Here is a 19,647-nt window from a genome sequence, read left to right as displayed (position 1 = left end):
GCACCGGAAGTGCAGCCAGTGCTGGCCACACAGTTTGCGCCCAGAGGTGTGGCGCTCGGTGGGTGCTGGTTTGGAGGAGTGAAGAACCCACACACCGGGACCTGAGCTCGCCAGTAACGACTCCTGCCAACAAGTGGTGTCTTGTTTCAGAATGTAGGCCGCTGGAGAGCGATGGAGATCGAATCAATGAAAACCGAAGCAAAGCTTTGCGGCCCGGGAATCTGAATGGCCTGGTCATTCAGGTCTGAAGACCGCCGACCTAAGCACTAGGATCAAGGGCTCTGTGGTGGTGGTGGTGGTTGTTGTTGTTGTTATTATTATTATTATTATTATTTTATGGCGGTACTGGGGATTGAACCAAGTGCTCTACCACTCAGCTATAGCCCCAGCCCCTTTTTATCTTTTAAATTTTAAGCCAAGGTCTCACAGAATTGCCCAGGCTAGCCTCGAACTTGTGATCCTCCTACTTTAGCCTCCCCGAGTTCCTGGGATTACAGGGGTGCGCCACTGCACCCAGCTCTGTGGTTAATTTTTTGTACATATAGAGTTTATAAATGCCTGAGTCCTAACTTAAGCTCTCCTGTCTTCTCGAAGGTATTGGTGGGAATCCATGGGCTACTACATTTTGAGAAAAATATATATGTTTACAAACAAAAGTGAAGAAGAAACGGAGAAGAAAAAGAAAGGTCAGGCACTAAGTCATTGCCCCAGAGTGACCGTGGGGTACACGCTGTTTTAGAGAGTTGAGCTTGCTCTGAGAGACAGCAGGTGAAGGACTCCCATCCATCTCCCTTCCCACTCACTCTCTTAAAAAGATAATTACATAGACTGAATCCACAACAGGCTGGAAAACAAGCAGGTCCGAAATGACAAGGCATTCCAGGAAAGTAGATGCAGAGGTGACCACACTGACAAGACCTGTTCGCAGGAGAAAATCGTGGAGAAGCTGGCAAGGTGGCCCACGCCTCTCTAATCCCAGTGGCTCTGGAGGCTGAGGCAGGAGGATTGCAAGTTCAAAGGCAGCCTCAGCAACAGGGAGACGCTAAGCAACTCAGTGAGACCCTGTCTCTAAATAAAATACAAAAAAGGGCTGGGATGTGGCTCAGTGGTTGAGTGCCCCTGAGTTCAATGCCAGGTATCCACCTCTCCCCAAAAGAAATCCATGGAGAAGAGCTGACCTAGACGGTTGGGGTGCACAACACGTTCGCAGGCAGGGCAGTTATGAAGGTAACTAGCTTCAGCACAGAGGGCTGGTTTCTCTGGACAGTCCAGCAACAGTGCCTCTGCTCGGGAACAACCCAGAGCTGAGTGCTATAGAAAGGGAACGCTTCACAAAGCCCTGAGTTTACAAACAAGTCCTTGAGCATCCCCGCTTACACAAAGCCTTCCATTTAGGGCAGAGGACTGCAGAGGAAGCGAGGCACAGCCCCGGGCAACCGTGTTGGCGGCCTCTATCCTGAACCAGCCATTCCTTCCTTTATGGACGATTGGGATCACCTGTCACATGTGGAAACCAGCAGCACAGAGGAGACAAGAAAGAAGAGCCTGCTGACCCTGGAAGAAATGAATGGTTCAGGTAACGGATGAGTTGATTCTCAGGGAAGATTCTAGGGGATGTTGCCCGCTGCTCTGTGAAAGGACCAACCAGAGATAAGAAGAATTTCTGGGGAATTAAAAAAAATATGATTGACAAAATTAAAAAATTCCAGGCATAGCGCTATTGATAGACAAAACGTAATTCAGCTGAAAGTATAAAGGTAATATTGATCAATGCACTGAGACAGTATTAGCCTTAATGTGCTAAATTAAAGCAAAATTTATGGGTGAATCCAAATCATATGGGAAGGTTTTAATAAATAACTTTCAGAAATTGACAAATTCAATAGAAAATAATTGACTAGGAAGATTTTTTTTTTTTTTTTTTTTGTACTGGGGATGGAAGCCAGGGGCACTCAAGCACCGTGCCACACCCAGCCCTTTTTATTGTTTATTTTGAGAGAGGGTCTTGCTAAGTTGCTTAGGGAAGTAGGAAGAACTTTACTTTTCAAACTATATTTTACACATATGTGCAGACAATGAGAGAATAGATGCTCTGCACCCCTTACTAACATCATAGCATATTTGTAAATATTGAATATGTATTGGGGCACAAAAACCACAGATCATACATAATGCAATTAAATTAGGATGGACAATAAATATTTTTAACAGAGGTTAACAAAGGGGAATGTACTATATCAAATATTTTTTAAATCCTTAAATTTACAATAAATAAAAGTGTATAATGGATACAGTATTTCAGGCAGATTGACAGAACAGACGTGAAAGTTCATAAACAGACTGACAGGGATCGTGTGAGCCAAGAGGCATTCCAGACTCGGAAGGGAAGGATAGAACAGTTGTGGGACAACTGGTTAAATGTGAAAAAACAAAAACAGACAAGAGAACCCTGCTTCAAATTACACACTAAAATATATTCCACCCGAATTTAGGAATAGCGACTGTGTAGTCAGAGCTTGCTGTGTGCTAGGCACTCTCTGACATAGCTGAATATTTTAAACCTCATTTGATGGTCACTGTTCCTTGAGGAGTGCCTACATTGTTATTTCTGTTTTCTGGATGGAAAAACAGATTTCAAGAAGTGAAGGAACTCACTCAAAATCATAGAGCTAACAGCTGGTAGAATCAGGAATCAAATCTAGAGCCATAAGACAACATAGCCCATGCTTTTAGCCTCTATGATATAGAAAATGAGAATTATAGAAATATAATAAGAAAGTAATTAGGGACACGTGAGTGATCGTTGGGTTTTCTAAGCCTGGCACCAAATGCAAAAGCCATCAGAGAAAATATTGCCAGATTTGATTAAAAGTAATTTCAAAATTCTGCATGTCAAAAACATCCTGCACATAAAATACAAAGTAAATCAAATGGGAAAAGTGAAAAAGTGTATACCCGGTATTTGGCAGAGCGTTACTATGTACTTTCTATAAAAAATGTTTATATATTTTAGAAGGTAAAAGCAATACTAACATCCCAAAACAAAAATGGACAAGGGACAAGATCAGGCAATTACAAATGAAGATATGCAAATTTAACAATAAACATGGAAAAAGTTCAGCATCACTAATAAGCATAAAATTTGCAAATTAAACTGATTATATTTTTTGGCTAATCATTGACAAACATAAAACCCTGGAACTGGCAAGGGTATAGAGAAAAAGGATTCTTACAAAATGGTGGTTGAACAGTTGAAGTCATTTTCTACATGGAAAACCCTAATAATCTACAGACAAAATGTTAGAGTGAATAAGAGTGCCTAGCAAAAATACAGAGAAAATACATCAATTGCATTTGTATACATCAACAACAAAGGTTTAAAAGAATTTATAATATTGTTTTAATAGCAAACAGCAAATAAAAGAACCTAGAAATATATGGAAAGGATCTTATGAAGGAAAAAAAATTAACAAAACTACATAAAAGACATTAAAGACAAAAGGAGAAATATACCATGTTTACCAAAGAGCAAAACAGTATCTCAAAGGTATCAATTCTTCCAGAATAGCCTATAGATTCAATGCAATTGTAATAAAAATCGCAACAAGTAGACTCTTGAGTATAGAGTCAAGGACTCTTAAAGAACAGTGTGGAGCGGGGTACGGGGGCTCACTCACTGTATGTAATCCCAGCAGCTCCGGAGGCTGAGGCAGGAGGATCCCGAGTTTAAAGCCAGCCTCAGCAACTTAGTGAGACCCTGTCTCCAAATAAAATATAAACAGGGCTGGGGATGTGGCTTAATGGTTAAGCACCCCTGGGCTCAATCCCTGGTACCAAAAAATAAAGAAAAAAAAAAAAAAACAATGTGGGAAAGGAGGCTTCGCACCATCACTCAGCAAAACCAATAAAAACTGCAGACATTAAGATGGTTGGTATTAAATTAGGGAAAGACAGAAAAGATTAATGGAACAAAAAGGAGAGCCCTGAAACGGACTCACGTTGGTATGGCATGCTACGCGTGACAGAGGAGGCTGTGCAGATCAGCAGGGAAAATCCTGGGACCATGGCACGTTCATGCGGTGAACCCTAAAGCTCACCTCACACCAAGTATTAGAGTCATCTCACAAATTACGTCCACAACCCAATTCACCTTGAGCCCTAAGTGTACCAACGCAAAACCGGGAGTTTAGAAGAAAATAGGAAGAATGTCATAATGATGTCAGGGTTAGGGAAGAATTTCTTCAGCAGGACCAGGTACCAATCACAATCCACAGAGCAGATGGACGTATTTGACTACATCAAAATTAAGAATCTGTTTTCATGCCAGGCATGGTCGTGCACACCGGTAATCCCAGCCACTCAGGAGGCTGAGGCAGGAGGATCGCACGTTTGAGGTCAGCCTCAGCAATTTAGCAAGACCCTGTCTCAAAATAAATAAATAAATAAATAAATAAATAAATAAATAAATAAATAAATAAATAAAAAGGGCTGGGGATGAAGTTCAGGGATAGAGTGCCCCGGGTTCAATCCCTGGTACCAAATAAATGAATAAATGAATAAATAAATAATAAATAAATTTCAATAAAAGACATCCTAAAGAAAAAGATGAAATATAAATTGGGAAAGAATATTTCCAATACTTAACTCTCAAGGGATTAGATTAGTAACTAGGATATATAAAGGACTCCTAAAATAAAATATAAATATTCTAAAAAAAGAAAAATAAAGGCACAGAAAAGGAAACACAAATGGTCATTTAACATTTAAGAGAACACGCCAAATGCCTAACCTCATTAACAGTCATGAAAATGCAAATTAAAGCCACAATATCATTCTGTTCCCATCAGACTGGCAAATTTGAAGAGCTAATCAACGTAAGTATTGTCAAGGATGCACGACGTTAGATATTGCGGGTGAACAGTAGATGGGCATTACTTAGTACGTGGAAGATGTGTCACCCGGCAACCCAGCCATTGATTCCAGAGCACTCTTCCCACGCGCACCGCGAGGCATTTACAAGAACGTTTCGTGCAATGTGGTTTGCAGAAAACAGTAGCATCCTAAATGACCATGGACAGGAGAATGACTGACATTCACACAACCAAATACTTGGTGCCACTTGGGGTGAAGGGAACAAATGAAAAACCAAAATACCAACAAGGGTGCATCTCCCTAATGAAATGAGGGGAAAAGGCAAGTCACAGAAGAACAGAGATTGCATTTCTGCAGAGTCCAAAAAGGATATTAACATTTCTACAGAGTTTAGAAACACACAAAGCGCGTAGAGCAAAAAAGTCCCAAACAGGATGAGACAAAATCCAAAGAACCAAAAACACAATTCAGGAAAGGTCAGGCTGTGGGGAGGTGAGCAGGGAGACAGAGAGATGGGGTGGGCGCAGGGCTCCCGCGTGCTCCGGTAGGTAAAGAAGTTTCTGTTAGCTGGAGGTGGGCACAGGGATGTCTGGGGCTTGTGTGTGTGTGTGTGTTAAAAAAAATTTTTTTTTATTCTCCAAAGTGTATATGTATTATATGCTTATTTTTATGTATTACTATAACTAACTGAAGGAAAACATTATAAAGGTGTTAAGTGGCTTTGAAAAATGACTTGCAATAGCAAAATAAGACATTTTATAAAACAATATGAACCAATGTTTACTAAAAGTTGCAATTTTAACAGTGCTTATCTCTGGCGTTACAGTTTTCAACAGTGCTTATCTATGGATGTTAGGGTTATAGGTGTTTTCCTTTTAAGTCCTTACTTTAAAATATTTCCTAAAATGGACATTTTTGAAATAATAAGAAAAATATAAGGTTTATTATACACAGAAAAACAGAGCCATCTGATAAAACAAGTACCCCATGAACAAGAGCTGTTTCATGTGTTACCGTGTCTAGAAGTACATGCATTTAAAATGATTGAGCCAGGCTTGGTGGCGCGTGCCTGTAATCCCAGCGGCTCAGGAGGCTGAGGCAGGAAGGTCACAAGTTCAAAGGGGGCCTTCAGCCACGGCCAGGCACTAAGCAACTCAGTGAGACCCTGTCTCTAAATAAAATACAAAAAACTAGGGCTGGGATGTGGCTCAGTGGTTGAGTGCCCCTGAGTTCAATCCCCAGTACCAAAAAAAAAATTACTTTGAGCCCAAAGGCATCATCTTGGGATAGTGGTGTCCAGTGGTCTGACCAGCATGTCTGAAGCTATTGTCTCAGGTAAGTGAGGATGGTTTGGGGAGGACTCTTGGCCTTGTTTATCATGGGAAAGAAAAGGTAGTGGCGACCAGAAAGCTAGTTCTGGAGTTAAGAGGTAGGAGATATATGCAGTCACCCCTCCTTTTCCCATTTTTAATTCATTGCTAGGCAAGTTTTCTGCTTACAAATGAGCATCCATAGGATAATTAATGACCCAAATGAGCCATACTAACATACACAAGGAAGGCTCCAGTTCCAAGAATCAATTTTCAGATCTGTAGGCCTAGATTAGGGCACAGTAAACACCTATCACAAACGAAATGGTGGAATTCTGACCCAGTGTTTAATGATAGCTTTAAAAAGTATCCAATTTCATAGCTGTGAAATATCCCAAAATCACCTCATGAGAAAGGAAAGATCAAAGAAAAGGGCAATTCAAAAAAGATCTTGTTTTTCTCTCTTTTGTGCACAAGAAAGAGCACATAAAATGGAGGCAGTGGCTACCCCAGCTTAGCCCCTCGGAGGACTGAGGTAACTATGGTAACCGTTTGGGAACTGGCTTTCGGTTTGGAAGGTTCAAATTCTAGAACTGTTGGTTTGATTTGGGATAAGTCCCAACAGAGAGCTGTGAACTTCAAGTGCTGAATGGTTCATTCTCTGGGGAGATAACAACCTTTTCATGAAAAATCCTGGTTCCTAATTGCTGGGGAGAAAATCCAGTCCTATTCCATCAGAATCCATTATATCTAGCAAACGTTCCTTTCTTAAACTTACGGTGTTCAAGGAAAAAACACTTTGGGAATACTGAAGATATTGAGCAGAAATACCAAACTTTTCTTTATTCATACATCTATTCTAAGAGCAACAAAATAGGGACAATTTTCTCAAAATAAGCAATCATTAATATGTCAAGGAACAGGCTGTGGTTTAGATAAAATTCCCGTGACTCTAATGAAAGCAACACTTACTTCGGCATTGGAAGAAATGGAAAAGAATATGTGTATTTATACATGTAACTATGAATCCTCACCTTTCTTGCAATTTCTTGAGTTTCTCAGGGTCTGTCTTTATCTCGGTGGCCTCCTTCCCATCTGTGAACCTGGAGACTGCCACACTGCTGCCATTATCATTTTGATTTGGGAAATCAGACACTGCGAAGAATGTAAAAGGTATGTTTTCTTGTAGGGACCCAGGCACTGGCAAGTGACCTGGTAAATTCCTTCTTGTTGGAGAGGAACCAGGAGACTGCACCAAGGACAATCTGCCTTGAGGATTTGTGAAGAGATCTTCTGCATATATTGGAGCCCCCCGAGGCTGGCTTGTTAAAGTAATGTCTTCGGCTCCCCTGACATCAAATTCATGTCCACTGTTTACTGGGAAATAATTGTGGTTTTCAGCACTGGCAAATGGATTCCTATTTCTGATGGGGGACAATGGCCGGCGAACATTGAACCTTGAGTTTCCCTCTGTACTTGAGCTGTGACCTAAAGGAGATGACATTGACAAGTCTACTGGAACATCATCTCTCAGAGCAAAATGCATTAATGATCCGGGGGTGTAATAAGATGAATTCATTGATGATCTTGAGGCTATTGGTCTACCAGAAAGTAAGTGGTCAAGAGAATTTCTGGAACCATTTAAATAGTCTTGCCAATCTCTTTCGTAATCATGGATACCAGGCCGGTTTTCCGTAGAAATGCAATCATTAGGTACATTTTCAGCATTGACACCACCATCTTGTTTGGGTTCAGAATTGGTGTCCAATGAATGAAAGGTCTTTTGCTCTTTTTCACTTCCACCACCAACATTGTCCTTAGACTCCGCATCAGGGAGCTTGGGGTCCTGGAACATTTTTTGCCCTACAGAAGATTGCCTTGTAAGCAATGGCTCCATTGCATTGCTTATTCTTGATGAGCCATGACTGGGTTCGCCTCTTCTTAAAGAATTACCTCTGCAATGTTCAGCGTTTTCTTCAAAATTTTTATTTTTGGTCTGAGTAGCTGATGTCCCAAGAAATCGACTTCTCTTATGGTTGGAGGGAGAACGGGGTGAGCGCATGCCAACCATAAGAAGTTCTTCTTCTATACGGGTTTCCTCCTCAGTGTCATCATTTTCTCTTTCAGCATTTAATGATATAACAGAAAAGAAATCTTCATCTCGGAACCTAAATGGCGCCCTTCTTGGCCCCGCTACAATGGTGGGCATGAGTGGTGGCCCCAAGGGCTCACTTAGCACTTGAGAACTCTTTGTTCCTTGGAAAGTCTGGGTTGGGGTTGAATGTGGCTCATTCTGGGAAAGAGCACTTGGGTCTCCTTTTTTGGCTCTCTCAAGGGGGTTCTCAGCCGCCATCATCAGTGGTGAGGAGGAGACTAAGTTTCTTCTCTCTCGGGTTGGCCTCTTTAGCTTAGTCTCGCCTGCCCATATTGGGGCTTCTTGTTGAACTACTGGATCTGCATGGACAAGAGACAAATTTGTCATGCTATTAAAAGTACCCATGGATGAAAGTCCTTTGCACCAAGCATGAGAATCCTTTAAAGATAAGAAAAAGCCCTGGAGAAGAAAATGTGAATGGCCAAAATGGCAGAAGGTACAGGAGGAGCCCCACACAGCCAGCTTCTTCTGACTGCTTCTGGGTCCTCCTTTGTGCCCTGTGGAGTTCCGGCTGGTTCTAGGGAGATAGGGTGCCCCTAAGCACAGATTCTTTCTGCAGAAACTTCTAGAGGAATGGCCCAGCTCCAGGCCAGTCAGAGGTGAGGATGGATAATACTGGTTTTCATTCTGTACGTAATGAAGGAAAACCAGCACTCTGGCAACAACTTCTTTAAAAACGACAGGTCCTTTCTCACCCAAATTCACCTGACATACATTTATGACACTCCTCCTTCACACACAGCTTTTAAAAAATGTATTAAAAGTATGTTCATCTTGGCAGATGGGGAGGAGGGCCCTAGAATCCAGTGCCCAGGTACCCTGAAGATTGTGGCCATGCTTGCCACTTAGTGAAAAATAATGATTTTAAATTTCTCAAGAAATCATGATCTTTAGTAAACTCATAACCTCTGGTTATCATGGATTCCCCAACGTCCCCCACCTGCCCGATTTTACAGTAGGAGGAGATAAAGTGCCCAATGAGTAGGAATTTTTATTGGTGAGATCACTTATTCAAAACCTGCCTTATACAAGTAATGAGTAAGTGCTACTTATTGAGGATATACGCTGAGCAGAACTACACCACCTGTATCACACACACATGTAAGCCTCACAGTTCTATGAAATAGGCTCCATAATCATACCACATTATAACTGAGGACACCAAACCTCAGGGAGGTCACATAGCTTGCCCAGGATCGTATTTCTAGAACGTGATGGAGTGAACATTTGAACCCAAGCCTGTTTGATGTGAGGGTTTGTGTTCTTAACCACTGTCCTTATTATACCTTAGGAAACTGGCTGGACTTCCAATTTCCTTGTGAAAACCAGGATCCAGAGGAATTCATTGTGATGTGTGTGTGTGTGTGTGTGTGTGTGTGTGTGTGTTGTGTGTGTGTGTGTGGTGGAGGGTTATTCACCCTGATGGCTGAAACTGGAAGTACTTCTCTGATCCCATTTCTCTTTTTTCCCCTCCTCAAGTGAGTCACCCCCACTCTGCCCTGCTCTCTGTTATTCTGTGGGTCTGATGAGACTCTGCTGTCCTTATCACTTAGTCTCTAAAGCAGCTCAAATGCCTGTCGAGTGGACAGGACTTTGTGGGGCCTTGGAAGGTCTGTGATAACAGCTTTGCTGGGGAAATGCAAATCCTTGGAGCAGCCAGAGCAGCCAAGGGCCAAGTCAATACCGACTTGCTTTAATTGAGCTGCCTCGCAGGGGAGCCCCAGCTCCAGTCTCTCACGTCCTAATACCCGGTAAGCTTCTTTTATTGTTAACTGCATAGGACACTCAGCCACACAGTGCGAATCTTTACTCATCAGCTCTTCCAAAAGTCAGTTAAACTCTCCTACCAGGCCCCTCATGGGGTTTATAAACCCCAGTAAGAGATTTATCAGTAATTCAAGGACGCTTTGAGCATCTGGCTGTGTGTGCACAGGAGTGCGGCGTGTGTGCCCACCCCACTGGGCTGATCCACACTTTGGGAGACTCCTGCTTCTACATAACCAACTGAATTCTGATCGTTTCTTTCTTTCTTTTGAGGAAAAAAAGTGATATGAAGGCATCAAAGTACAGACTCTGATGGATTGGTTTTCGTTTTGAATTTGAGGAAGGTCCCAGAAGCAGGCTCATGGTGCTGGAACCCAAGTCTTATGGTCATTTCCAGAACTCACCTCCCGAGCTGGAGAGTGAGGGGCTGTGCCCACCCCCATCCATGCCCCTTCGGATTTAGCCCAGGCCTCTGAGCAGGCAAGGGGAAGACACCTGGAGGGCTGGGAATGAGCTGGGTGACTTCTGAAAACAAAGAGAGGAGACTCAACAGGAGCCATGAGCTCATTGCACGGAAGACACTGAGCTGGTGACAGGGGCCTCTGAAGCAGAAGTCCCAGACTCCCGCAGCTCCCAGACAGAACACACCAGGGACCACGTCTTCACCCTCCTTGTCACCACAACCGTCTCCTCTTTAAAAATTCAATCAGAGCTTCTCTGGTGTGTGTGTGTGTGTGTGTGTGTGTGTGTGTGTGTGTGTGTTTCCTAAAGGTGGCAGACTGCGGCATTCTATATTTATGCTATTTTAACCCCATTTTTTTTTGTGTCTATCAAAGAGGGAGCAGACTTAGTGGCTGGGAATAAACCCTGCACTTGGTATGCCAGGGATGTGCTATTCATAGCTCAGGCCGTGCAGCGCAGACACTGGATGCTTCTCTGAGGCCTGCCTGGCCTCCAGCTGGGGCTGGAGGGCCTGCCACCACCAGGAGTTCCAGGCATGTGGAAATGAAACCGGAACAAGCGACCGTCTACCCTGAGATGAAGCCTTTGGTCTGGACTTCCTCGTGTGCTTGACCAATAGTGTCCTAATTCCAACAGCCATATACTTTTCATTTGTTTTTTCCCTTCTGGTTATAAAAGTGGCCCATGATCACTGGAGAAAATAGAGAAGAGGATGAACTAATCCAAGTCTGCCCATGACTCATGGCTCAGGTGACCGTTTGCTCATGTTCTGGACTTTGGGGAGTTGCAGACTAAAGACCCCAGGTTATTTTCATCCTGCAATAGTGCTTTGGCTCAGCATTTGAACAATGAATTGAACGTCTTCAGATGGAAGCATGTACAGTGTGGCATACCTCATAATCCGCTATGTCTCTCCCCTGCCATACCCACCTAGTCCCTGAAGGCATTTGAATTTACAGCCCAGGGCTCCCTTATCTAGAGGTAGTCTTTTAAGAAAAACAAAACTGGTATGTTTCTGTATACCCGAATGTATGTCCTGCTTTCTTTCCCTAAACATTTTATTGTATGCATTATCTCATGTCATTATTCCTTAATTATATTATCATAATTACAGCATAAGGGTACATAAAATGAATATATCATAATTGTGAACTCTTCCCCTGTTACGGGGCATATAGACAGTTTTGGGTTTTTTGCTGTCACAGATCCCACTGTGATAAATCTCCTTGCTTGCGCATCATTGACGACACATCATCTTTTCTTGGAATAGATTTGTGGGGGTGGAGTTGCCAGGTCAAAAGGTATGAACTTTCTAGAAGCTTTTGACACATGTTTCCAAATTTCTTTCCAGACAGTTTGCACCAAATTACCCTCCTGGTGGGACACAAGAGCATCTCTGTCATAACTGTGTCACCGGCAATCCTTATCAATAGCATTGGACACAAAAGTGCCAGGAAATGTTAGCTTTGGTTTTACTACCACTACTAAATATTATTTTAAAATCCTTAGTCAAGTTGGCAGGCCACATTGAGCTCACATGTGCATTTACATTTACTACCTATTAAGGCTGAACTTCTGTTTTAAGTGTTGATCATCTGTGTGTCTCTTACCCCCCTCCTCCATTTTTCTCTTAGGTATTTGTGTGTGTGTGTGTGCGTGTGCATGTGTGTGTGTGTGTGTGTGTGAGAGAGAGAGAGAGAGAGAGAGAGAGATTGATTTTTTTCTGTATATTATCTTGATTACATTTGCTTCAAATCTCTCGCTGTTCAAATATCTGACTCCTACTCCAATTTATCTAAGCCACATTAGAATGTGAGGAAAGAAGCTGAAGGGAGATTTTAATGGGGGAAAGAGGAGGAGGCTTGGGACAACAACTGGGGGTGGGGGAAACCACAGGAAAATGAAAGATGTCTCCTGGGTGCAGATAGAGGGTTGAACAAGCCCCTTGGGTCGAGGAATGTTTCATGTGCAGACAACGCCATCTTTCAAATAATCCCTGAGAGCTCATGGAAGACCACTGGGGACGTGGCAGATCAGAGGCTGACGATTCAGAGCCTTCTGTGTGGACTTACTATGTGCTGGCGCTGGTCTGTGTAATATTTCACTAAGCCATTGCGACAATAGGACAAGGTAGATTTCATTATCCTTGTTTTAAGATAAGGGGACTGTATCCCAGTGTGGCTACATGACCACACAGGACCCCGCGGCCAGGAGGAAGAAGGGGAATTAGAACTGGGGTCTGCCCTAAAGCTCGTGTCCTTTCTGCCAGGAGGCATTCTGTCACTGGGGTCCCTGGGGACATCTCAACGCTACAGGTTCATGTGTTCTCTAATTGTGTCTCATTCCAAGCCACCTAAATGCTCCCAAGTTTTTCTATGTGTGTCCGCCATAGAATATATCACATTTAAATACAAAGGTTACCAGGTTCATTTGGTAACAAAAGTGTGATACTCAGTGGTTTCTCTAAGGGCAAGTTTGACTATGACGCATGGCTTCCCTTGAGTCCTAAGGGAGCTCCTTTGGTCCTGTTCTCCTTTCCTTCCTGTCAAAGCACCAAGCCAGTGCTCTGAAATAAAGCACATATTCATTTTGATATGTCTTGCACACTAAGCTCTTGCTGCTGTGACTGCCCGGGATCAGAGGGGAGCAACTCTCTCAGAGGTCAACCGTCTGCTACCGTGACATCCATCGTCCCCCTCCCGGGTGGGACCGCCCCAGAACTGCAGGCTGCTTTTCCATCTTCCCCCAGTTCCCGTCCACTCAGAAACACACCTTGTCATGCTCATGGAGTGATGGGAGAGAAAATAAAAGATCAACTCCTCCACCGCCTTTCCCACCAACGTCTATTGGAGGAAAACAAAAACAAAAACCCAAGATCCAATAATTTGTTTTTAAAACCTTTCATCTTAAGGCAATTCTCCATCACATAAAAGCACAGGCATCTACAAACCATGAAGAATTCACCGGGTGACAGCACAAGCCGGTCCTCTTCCCTGAGGACCAAGGTACAGCAGCCACCGTCCTTACCTGCTCCCCAGAGAGTCTGTGCCTTCGCAGGCAGCTGTGATTTCTGTCTGCTTCTGTCCCCAGATGCTCTTGGCTGTGCATTTCTGGGCTGACTGTCAATCTCCCCAAGTTTGGCCTCCTCTTCCTTGATAAAATCTTTGGTGCCTGTGCTGCTGAAAGGTGCAAAATCTTTTCAATAATTAATTTTTTACAGGAAAATATCTTCCACATAAAGAATGCTCAACGGGCCCAACAAGGGGGTGGGGGGGCCACAGGAACTTAAGAGAATGGACCCAAGAGATCAGAGGAACTCTGAGGAAACCTGTTCCACTCCCTGATAGCCACATGAGCTTGGGCAAGATTTCTCCACCTCTCCAAGCCTCCTCTTGTCACATGGAAATAGTAAGACTATGCAAGACTATGATCACCATTAATGAGCACCCATGACACCTGCAATGCATAGGGGTCTTTCACTAAGAAGTTTCTAGTTTCCAATTCAAGGTGTTTGGATGGATCTCTCAGTGATACTGTCCAGAAGGCCCCTGGGACACACACTGTCCTTGCTCCCCAAGGGCTTGCCCAAATTTGAGTCACAGCATGGTTTGCACCTGCATATTAATGTCCTCGGGTTGTTTGTTAGCAGCAAACGTTACCTTACAGGAAGGTTCCATCCACTTTTCCTTGCCCACATCCTACCCACCACTGGGCTGGTGCAGGAGGCAGTAGCCAGAGCACTACGGGGGACTGCATTTCCAGCGAACACTTTTTAAAAATTCATATTTGGATTTAGGCCACTAATTGGTAGGAATAATGTCAAGTTTCTTCTTCACATGTATCTAGGCCCGGTGCACATGAATGTGAGGGAAAGCTGCAGTATTTTCCAGTCATCTCTGCAAGTTCTTGGGCTCACAAGGCAGTTAAATTGTGAATATCTGCACTTCCTCCCCCGGGAGAGAATTTGCCTGGCTTGTCCCCTTTTAGACAGTTTAGAAGTTTCACAGGTAGATGCAGCCAGCAGGCAACAGGGTAGGGCTGGGACAGGACCTGCTGGCATGTGAGAGCACAGCCCTTCCTGGTGCTCCCCTGGTGGGGACAACGGGATTCACGTTCCAGAGTGTGGGCTGTGGTTGCGTGAATAGTTTCCATCCAGATTCAGGGAAGGGAGGAAAGTTCTCTTTGGCAGACTGTGAAACCTAGTGTAATACGATGACTAGGTCCACTTCCTTCTAACAGGTTCCAGGGGGGCAGGCGCTGGGGCTGGAGCATCACGGGGAACTTGCTAGAACAGGGGGCGCTGGTGGTGTTGAGTCAGCTTAGAGCAGGTCAGTAGGGCCTAGAGAAGTTGTGGCATGGCCAGAAAGGAGGAGAGAGTGTGGAAGTTCTCTGGAAAATGACAGTATGTTCTTTGGAGGGAGTGAGAGGAGGAGGGTGAAAGAGGAAGGGATCAGGGCCCTTACTGGAGGGGGACTCTGGGAGGGGGTCTGGAGGAGGGGAGCGTTTTCTCAGCACCCAAAGTTGCAGTGCTTGAATCGAGAGTTTCTCCCTCCTCACGGAGCCCTCATCCCTCCTCAGCCCCCAGAGACCAACAACTGCTTCTCTTCCCTCACCTGACCGACAGAAGGAAGCCGTAGGATTCTCCATCAGGAAGAAACAGAGCAACCAGGGAAGGAAGGCTTGGAGCTCAGGCCAAGTCCTAGTTAGCAGGATTTTCACTTTGGTTCCCAGCAGAATATTCAAATTTCCTCCACCCGCCAGGTAGCAGGCCTTTCTACTGCTACCCCCTCACTCCCACTCCACCCACACACCTTCATGGAGTGATCCTCTCTCCTAGGAAGTCTTTCTCCCCAGCCCACACCAGCAAGCAGGCCCTTCAAGATCTGTTTTTTGTCGACTGCGTCTGCTTGACTCTGCCTTTTCTAGAGGCCTTGTTTCAGCCTTTGAAGGCCATTAGCATTTAAGTTTTCAAAAATTGCTTAACATGTATGTTTTTTTCTCTCCAAATAGCCTATAAGCTCCTTAAGGACAAATACTCTCTCATGGCCAGTCTGTGTGTTGCTTCACACTGTTACGCAGGACTAATAATAATTGCTTAGTATTTGCTGGGCTCCAGAAGATGCATTCAGCCCAAACTATGGGGAACTTCAAAACTAGAATAATGGTTTTGATGTGCAAAACATCCAGGAGAGCTTAAGATAACAGATTATTTTGTTATTGTTGCTCAGAAAACTGCTTTCTTTAAAACATGAGATCTCTTAATTTCTAAAACGATTACCATGTTTTTTGTCATTGAGTTCCAGCAAACTAAACTAACAAAGCTGAACACCCAGAGATTATTTTACTAGGTCTTGGCAGTGAAGTAGCCTCAGGATCCCCTGACCTTTGGCAATTTGAACCTCAGTTTCTGCAACTGTAAAATGGGAATCTCCTATCTTAAGCTACTGTAAAATTTAACAATAGTGTACATAAATGACCTAACTTAGTGTCTAGAGTCTATTAGCTGCTAAAAACAGTAGGTGCTTCTTCTACCATAATGAATATTAATACTAATACTACTAATCAAGGGAAATTAAAGTCACTCCCATGAGAGAAGTGAATTTGACCAGAAACTCATTGTCATGCAGGTTTTGAAGGTTGAGAATAACTTATTCAGCAGCCTGCATTCCTGTGTAGTTCTTATTGATTCTCTCCCAAGCCTTCTCTTCTAAAATCCAAAAGGCAAATAGCAACTCTTTTTATTATAATTTGTTCAACAAATACCTGTGTGCCTTTGCTATGCAATGATTTGAGGGTTCACAAAGATGAGTAAGACATTTTTGGTCATGACCTTAAAAATTATGATCTAATTTGGCTGCGTTGCTGACTTCTTGTCTGAGATACCCTTTTCATCCCATGGAAAGCAAGTTCTTGCAAAATGTTCTTTCTTCTCCATCTCCAATCACAGTCACAAATGAGTGACCTTGATTGCATAGTCTGTGTACATGAACTTAAGAGTTTCAAACGTTCACCAAGCCCATTAAGTTCTTAATCACCATACCGACATGAATTGTGAACCAAATTTCAGACCTGATCATGGCACAGTGCATATGTTAGCCTGCAGGAAATTCAAGTCATATGTGCCCCAGGATGTGAACTATAAACTTCCTCTTCAGGTGGCAGGACAAGCCCTCTCTGCCTTACAGAAAAAGGGGGGTGTTTTGTTCAGGAGTTTCATCTCCAGGTAACCCAATATTCTGCACATCCATGCATTTGGGGAAGAGTGTGTTTGCTTTGGACAACATGCAGCCCATACACTCAGTATCTGAGCAAAGGGATGCTTCCAATAGCAAAGAAACCAAGCAGCTATTTTGATAAAGGGTGTCTTCTCTGGTTCTCTTGATCATGCTAGGAAACTGGAATAGTTACTACAATAGATCTTATTTGAACCAGGAAAGGGGGAAAAATGGTAGAAGTCTCATATATATTCAAGACCCTCACAACTGAGAACCAAGTCCATCCACCTGTATATGTCCATTCCATGCACTTGATAATGGTTCAGTTGCCTCACACCACTGGCCATACACAGACATGGTTCCTGACAAACAAAATTGAAAAGAAAGAGAAAGAGGAAAAAACAGTTCCTGAACCCTTATCCTTGCCCAGTGCTACCTTGACCAGGGTCCCTGGTGCCTAGGTGCTGCTTGGATTCCATCTAGGAGATCCTGCTTTGTGAAAAGGTGATTGCTCCCTTTGGATCATGAGAAGAATTACAGTGTAATTATAAGAGCCAGTGTTGCCCTGGTGTAATAGGCAGCTTTCTATACAGTCACAAATAACAGGTCACATCTATTTGCCTATTTGAGTCTGCTGGAAATGTATGTTGTCTCACACACCCAGAGGAGATCTTAATTAAGGCTTAATTATGTACCATAAATATGTTTTATTTTAGAACGCAGGAGGTGGGATTTTTGATTTTAGGAAATGCAATGCCTAATAAGTAGGCAGGAGAGGGAATGTCAACACTGACGGAGCCTTTCAATCTGTCCCTCCTCAGCGGGGTCTGGACGGGCTTTCAGTTCCAGTGTGTGTTTTCAGAAGGACCTGCCTGGTGCCACCCTCTCGGGGCGTCACCCCCTCAGTGACTGCTTATTCATAGGGCCAAGGGTTTGATTAGACACAGCAGAGCCTGCTGGGTTTCTGGTGGTGATGTTCCAAAGAGTGCCCGACACGGGAGTTAAGAAATCAAGAGAGTCTCCAGAGATGATGGGATTTTATTGGTTGTTCACTTCTTTAACACTAGAGGAAGCTGAGCCCAAAGCAAGCAGCAGCGTTGTCCAGTCTTCCTGCTCCCCTGCACACCACACTTCCTGGTATTGTTCATGGCATTGTTCTGGTCCCTCTCCTGTCATCTGCCTCCTGGGAGCCTGATGTTCCCTCCTCCCTGACTCCTCTGTGCTGTGTGCCTTGCCAGGGGCGACTTACCACATGAGGTAAATTTTACTGGGCCTTCTGGGGCCGGACATGCACAGCACAGGTGTTTCAGCTGGATTTGGGCAGGAGACAGGGAAGTAGCAGAGGGATGCTGGAGACCCGGATGTGGGACTTGAGGAGGTGGGAGCGAAAGAGGAGTTTCCATAGGTGGGAAGGAGAGCCGTAGGCGGGGAAGAGGAAGACCCCTGGGCTGCTGGGGAGGCCGGTGGCACTAGTGGCAGGAGGAGGCAGCAGTAATTGGTATTGGGCTGCATGACGGGAGAGAAAGCAAAGACGGAGCAGAAAGGGGAATATTCAACACAGAACAGGGGGTGCTCGCTGCTGTCACCTGCATAAAAGAAAAAGAGCAATCAGGAAGCAGCACTCTAGGTGGGAAAGGACATTAAAAAAGTCTGTGAATGAATCAAAACTCAAAAATGGTTCTTCAGGGGTGGGAGTGCGGCCTCCAGGTGTGGCGGGCACAGCAGGCCTGGCTCCTGCCCAGGAGCCTCCGCGCCTAGCTCTGACGCACCCAGGAGTTAACCAAGGAGAGAGGCATCACCTTCACACCCCTTTCCAGCCAAGAGTCTCGGGCAGCCCTGGCAGATGTAGGGAAGTTATTCCCCAGCAAGTTCCTGAACATCCTGAGGCAGCCATGTGCAAGGCTCAGTCCTCCCTCATCCCCCACAGCCCGTCTAACACGCTGTTCCGGCGGCGGCAGATGGCGGCCTGCTCTCCCCCATCTCCAGCTCCAGCTGTCCGCCGCAGGAGGCTGTGGTCATGCCCTGGTCTGGCCTTTCCACTACGGAGGGGAAGCTTGGGAAAAGAGAGAGCAGCAGAGAGATCCTGGTGGGATCATGGGAGGGAGGAGAGTCAAGGAGGGAAAGGCAGGTGGACAAGAGAGGTGTCCAAGTGAAATTAATGACTTGAACATGAACCTCATGCTCTAACTGCCAATTTCTCTGGAGGCAGAACCTGGGCGCCTGTGGAGTCATGATTCAGAGCGACTCCCTCATGCCTGCCCCTAGCCAGCTCGGTCACCTTGAATCCACTGACTGCTTACCTTCTCGGAACCTGCTTCCTCGTCTGCAAAATGAGACAGGTGTTTTCTCTGGCCTTGCTTCTCCTAGACTGGTGCTTGGATGAGCAGCATGAACATCACCTGGGAGCTTCTTAGAAATGCAGAATCTCAGCCCACCCAAACCTACTGAGTCAGAACCCGCATTTTATCAAGGTCTTTCCCATGAACACTAAAGTTTAAGAAGCAAGGCTCTGAGACAGCTGCCCACACCTCTGTGATGAGATCTTTGTAGGGCTTGTTCAAAGCACTTTTGCAGAGCCCCGTTTCGGAGATTCAGTTGCTGCTGTGGGTTAGGATATCAGTGTCCTCAAAAGGTCCTCGTGCTTGCTACAGGTTTGGTACCCAGGTTGGTGTTAATAGATCATTGAAGATGTGCCCACAAAGGGGATTGTGGGTCCCTGGTCACCTTCCTCTTTCTTTCTTTCACTTTCTGGCCATGAAGTGAGATTTTTTTGCCTCACCACAGGCCCAAGGCAAATGTGTCTACCCCAATCTTAGACTGGACCTAAAAAACTATGAGCCAAAATAACCCTTTTCTCCTTCTAAGTTAA

The 19,647-nt window shown here is 44.5% G+C and overlaps 1 protein-coding gene and 1 long non-coding RNA gene across 2 annotated transcripts in view; one reads left to right on the top strand and one right to left on the bottom strand.

Moving 5' to 3' along the window:
• Marchf10 (membrane associated ring-CH-type finger 10) overlaps window positions 1–19,647 on the bottom strand; it is an 85,440-nt gene that overhangs the window by 22,155 nt on the left and 43,638 nt on the right. The window contains 3 exon segments of the mRNA XM_047542763.1: window positions 7,217–8,636; window positions 13,591–13,665; window positions 13,668–13,742. Coding sequence (XP_047398719.1) covers window positions 7,217–8,636; window positions 13,591–13,665; window positions 13,668–13,742 — 1,570 coding nt within the window.
• Window positions 566–11,670, top strand: LOC124978872 (uncharacterized). The gene is made up of 3 exons (XR_007107567.1): window positions 566–686; window positions 1,396–1,576; window positions 7,372–11,670. It is a non-coding gene; the product is annotated as an uncharacterized LOC124978872 (long non-coding RNA).

The sequence above is a fragment of the Sciurus carolinensis genome, chromosome 3 (genome assembly GCF_902686445.1).
Source record: "Sciurus carolinensis chromosome 3, mSciCar1.2, whole genome shotgun sequence".
NCBI classification, from domain to species: Eukaryota; Metazoa; Chordata; class Mammalia; order Rodentia; family Sciuridae; genus Sciurus; species Sciurus carolinensis.
Note: the sequence above shows the minus strand (reverse complement) of the source record. Positions and strands in the feature narration are given on the sequence as shown.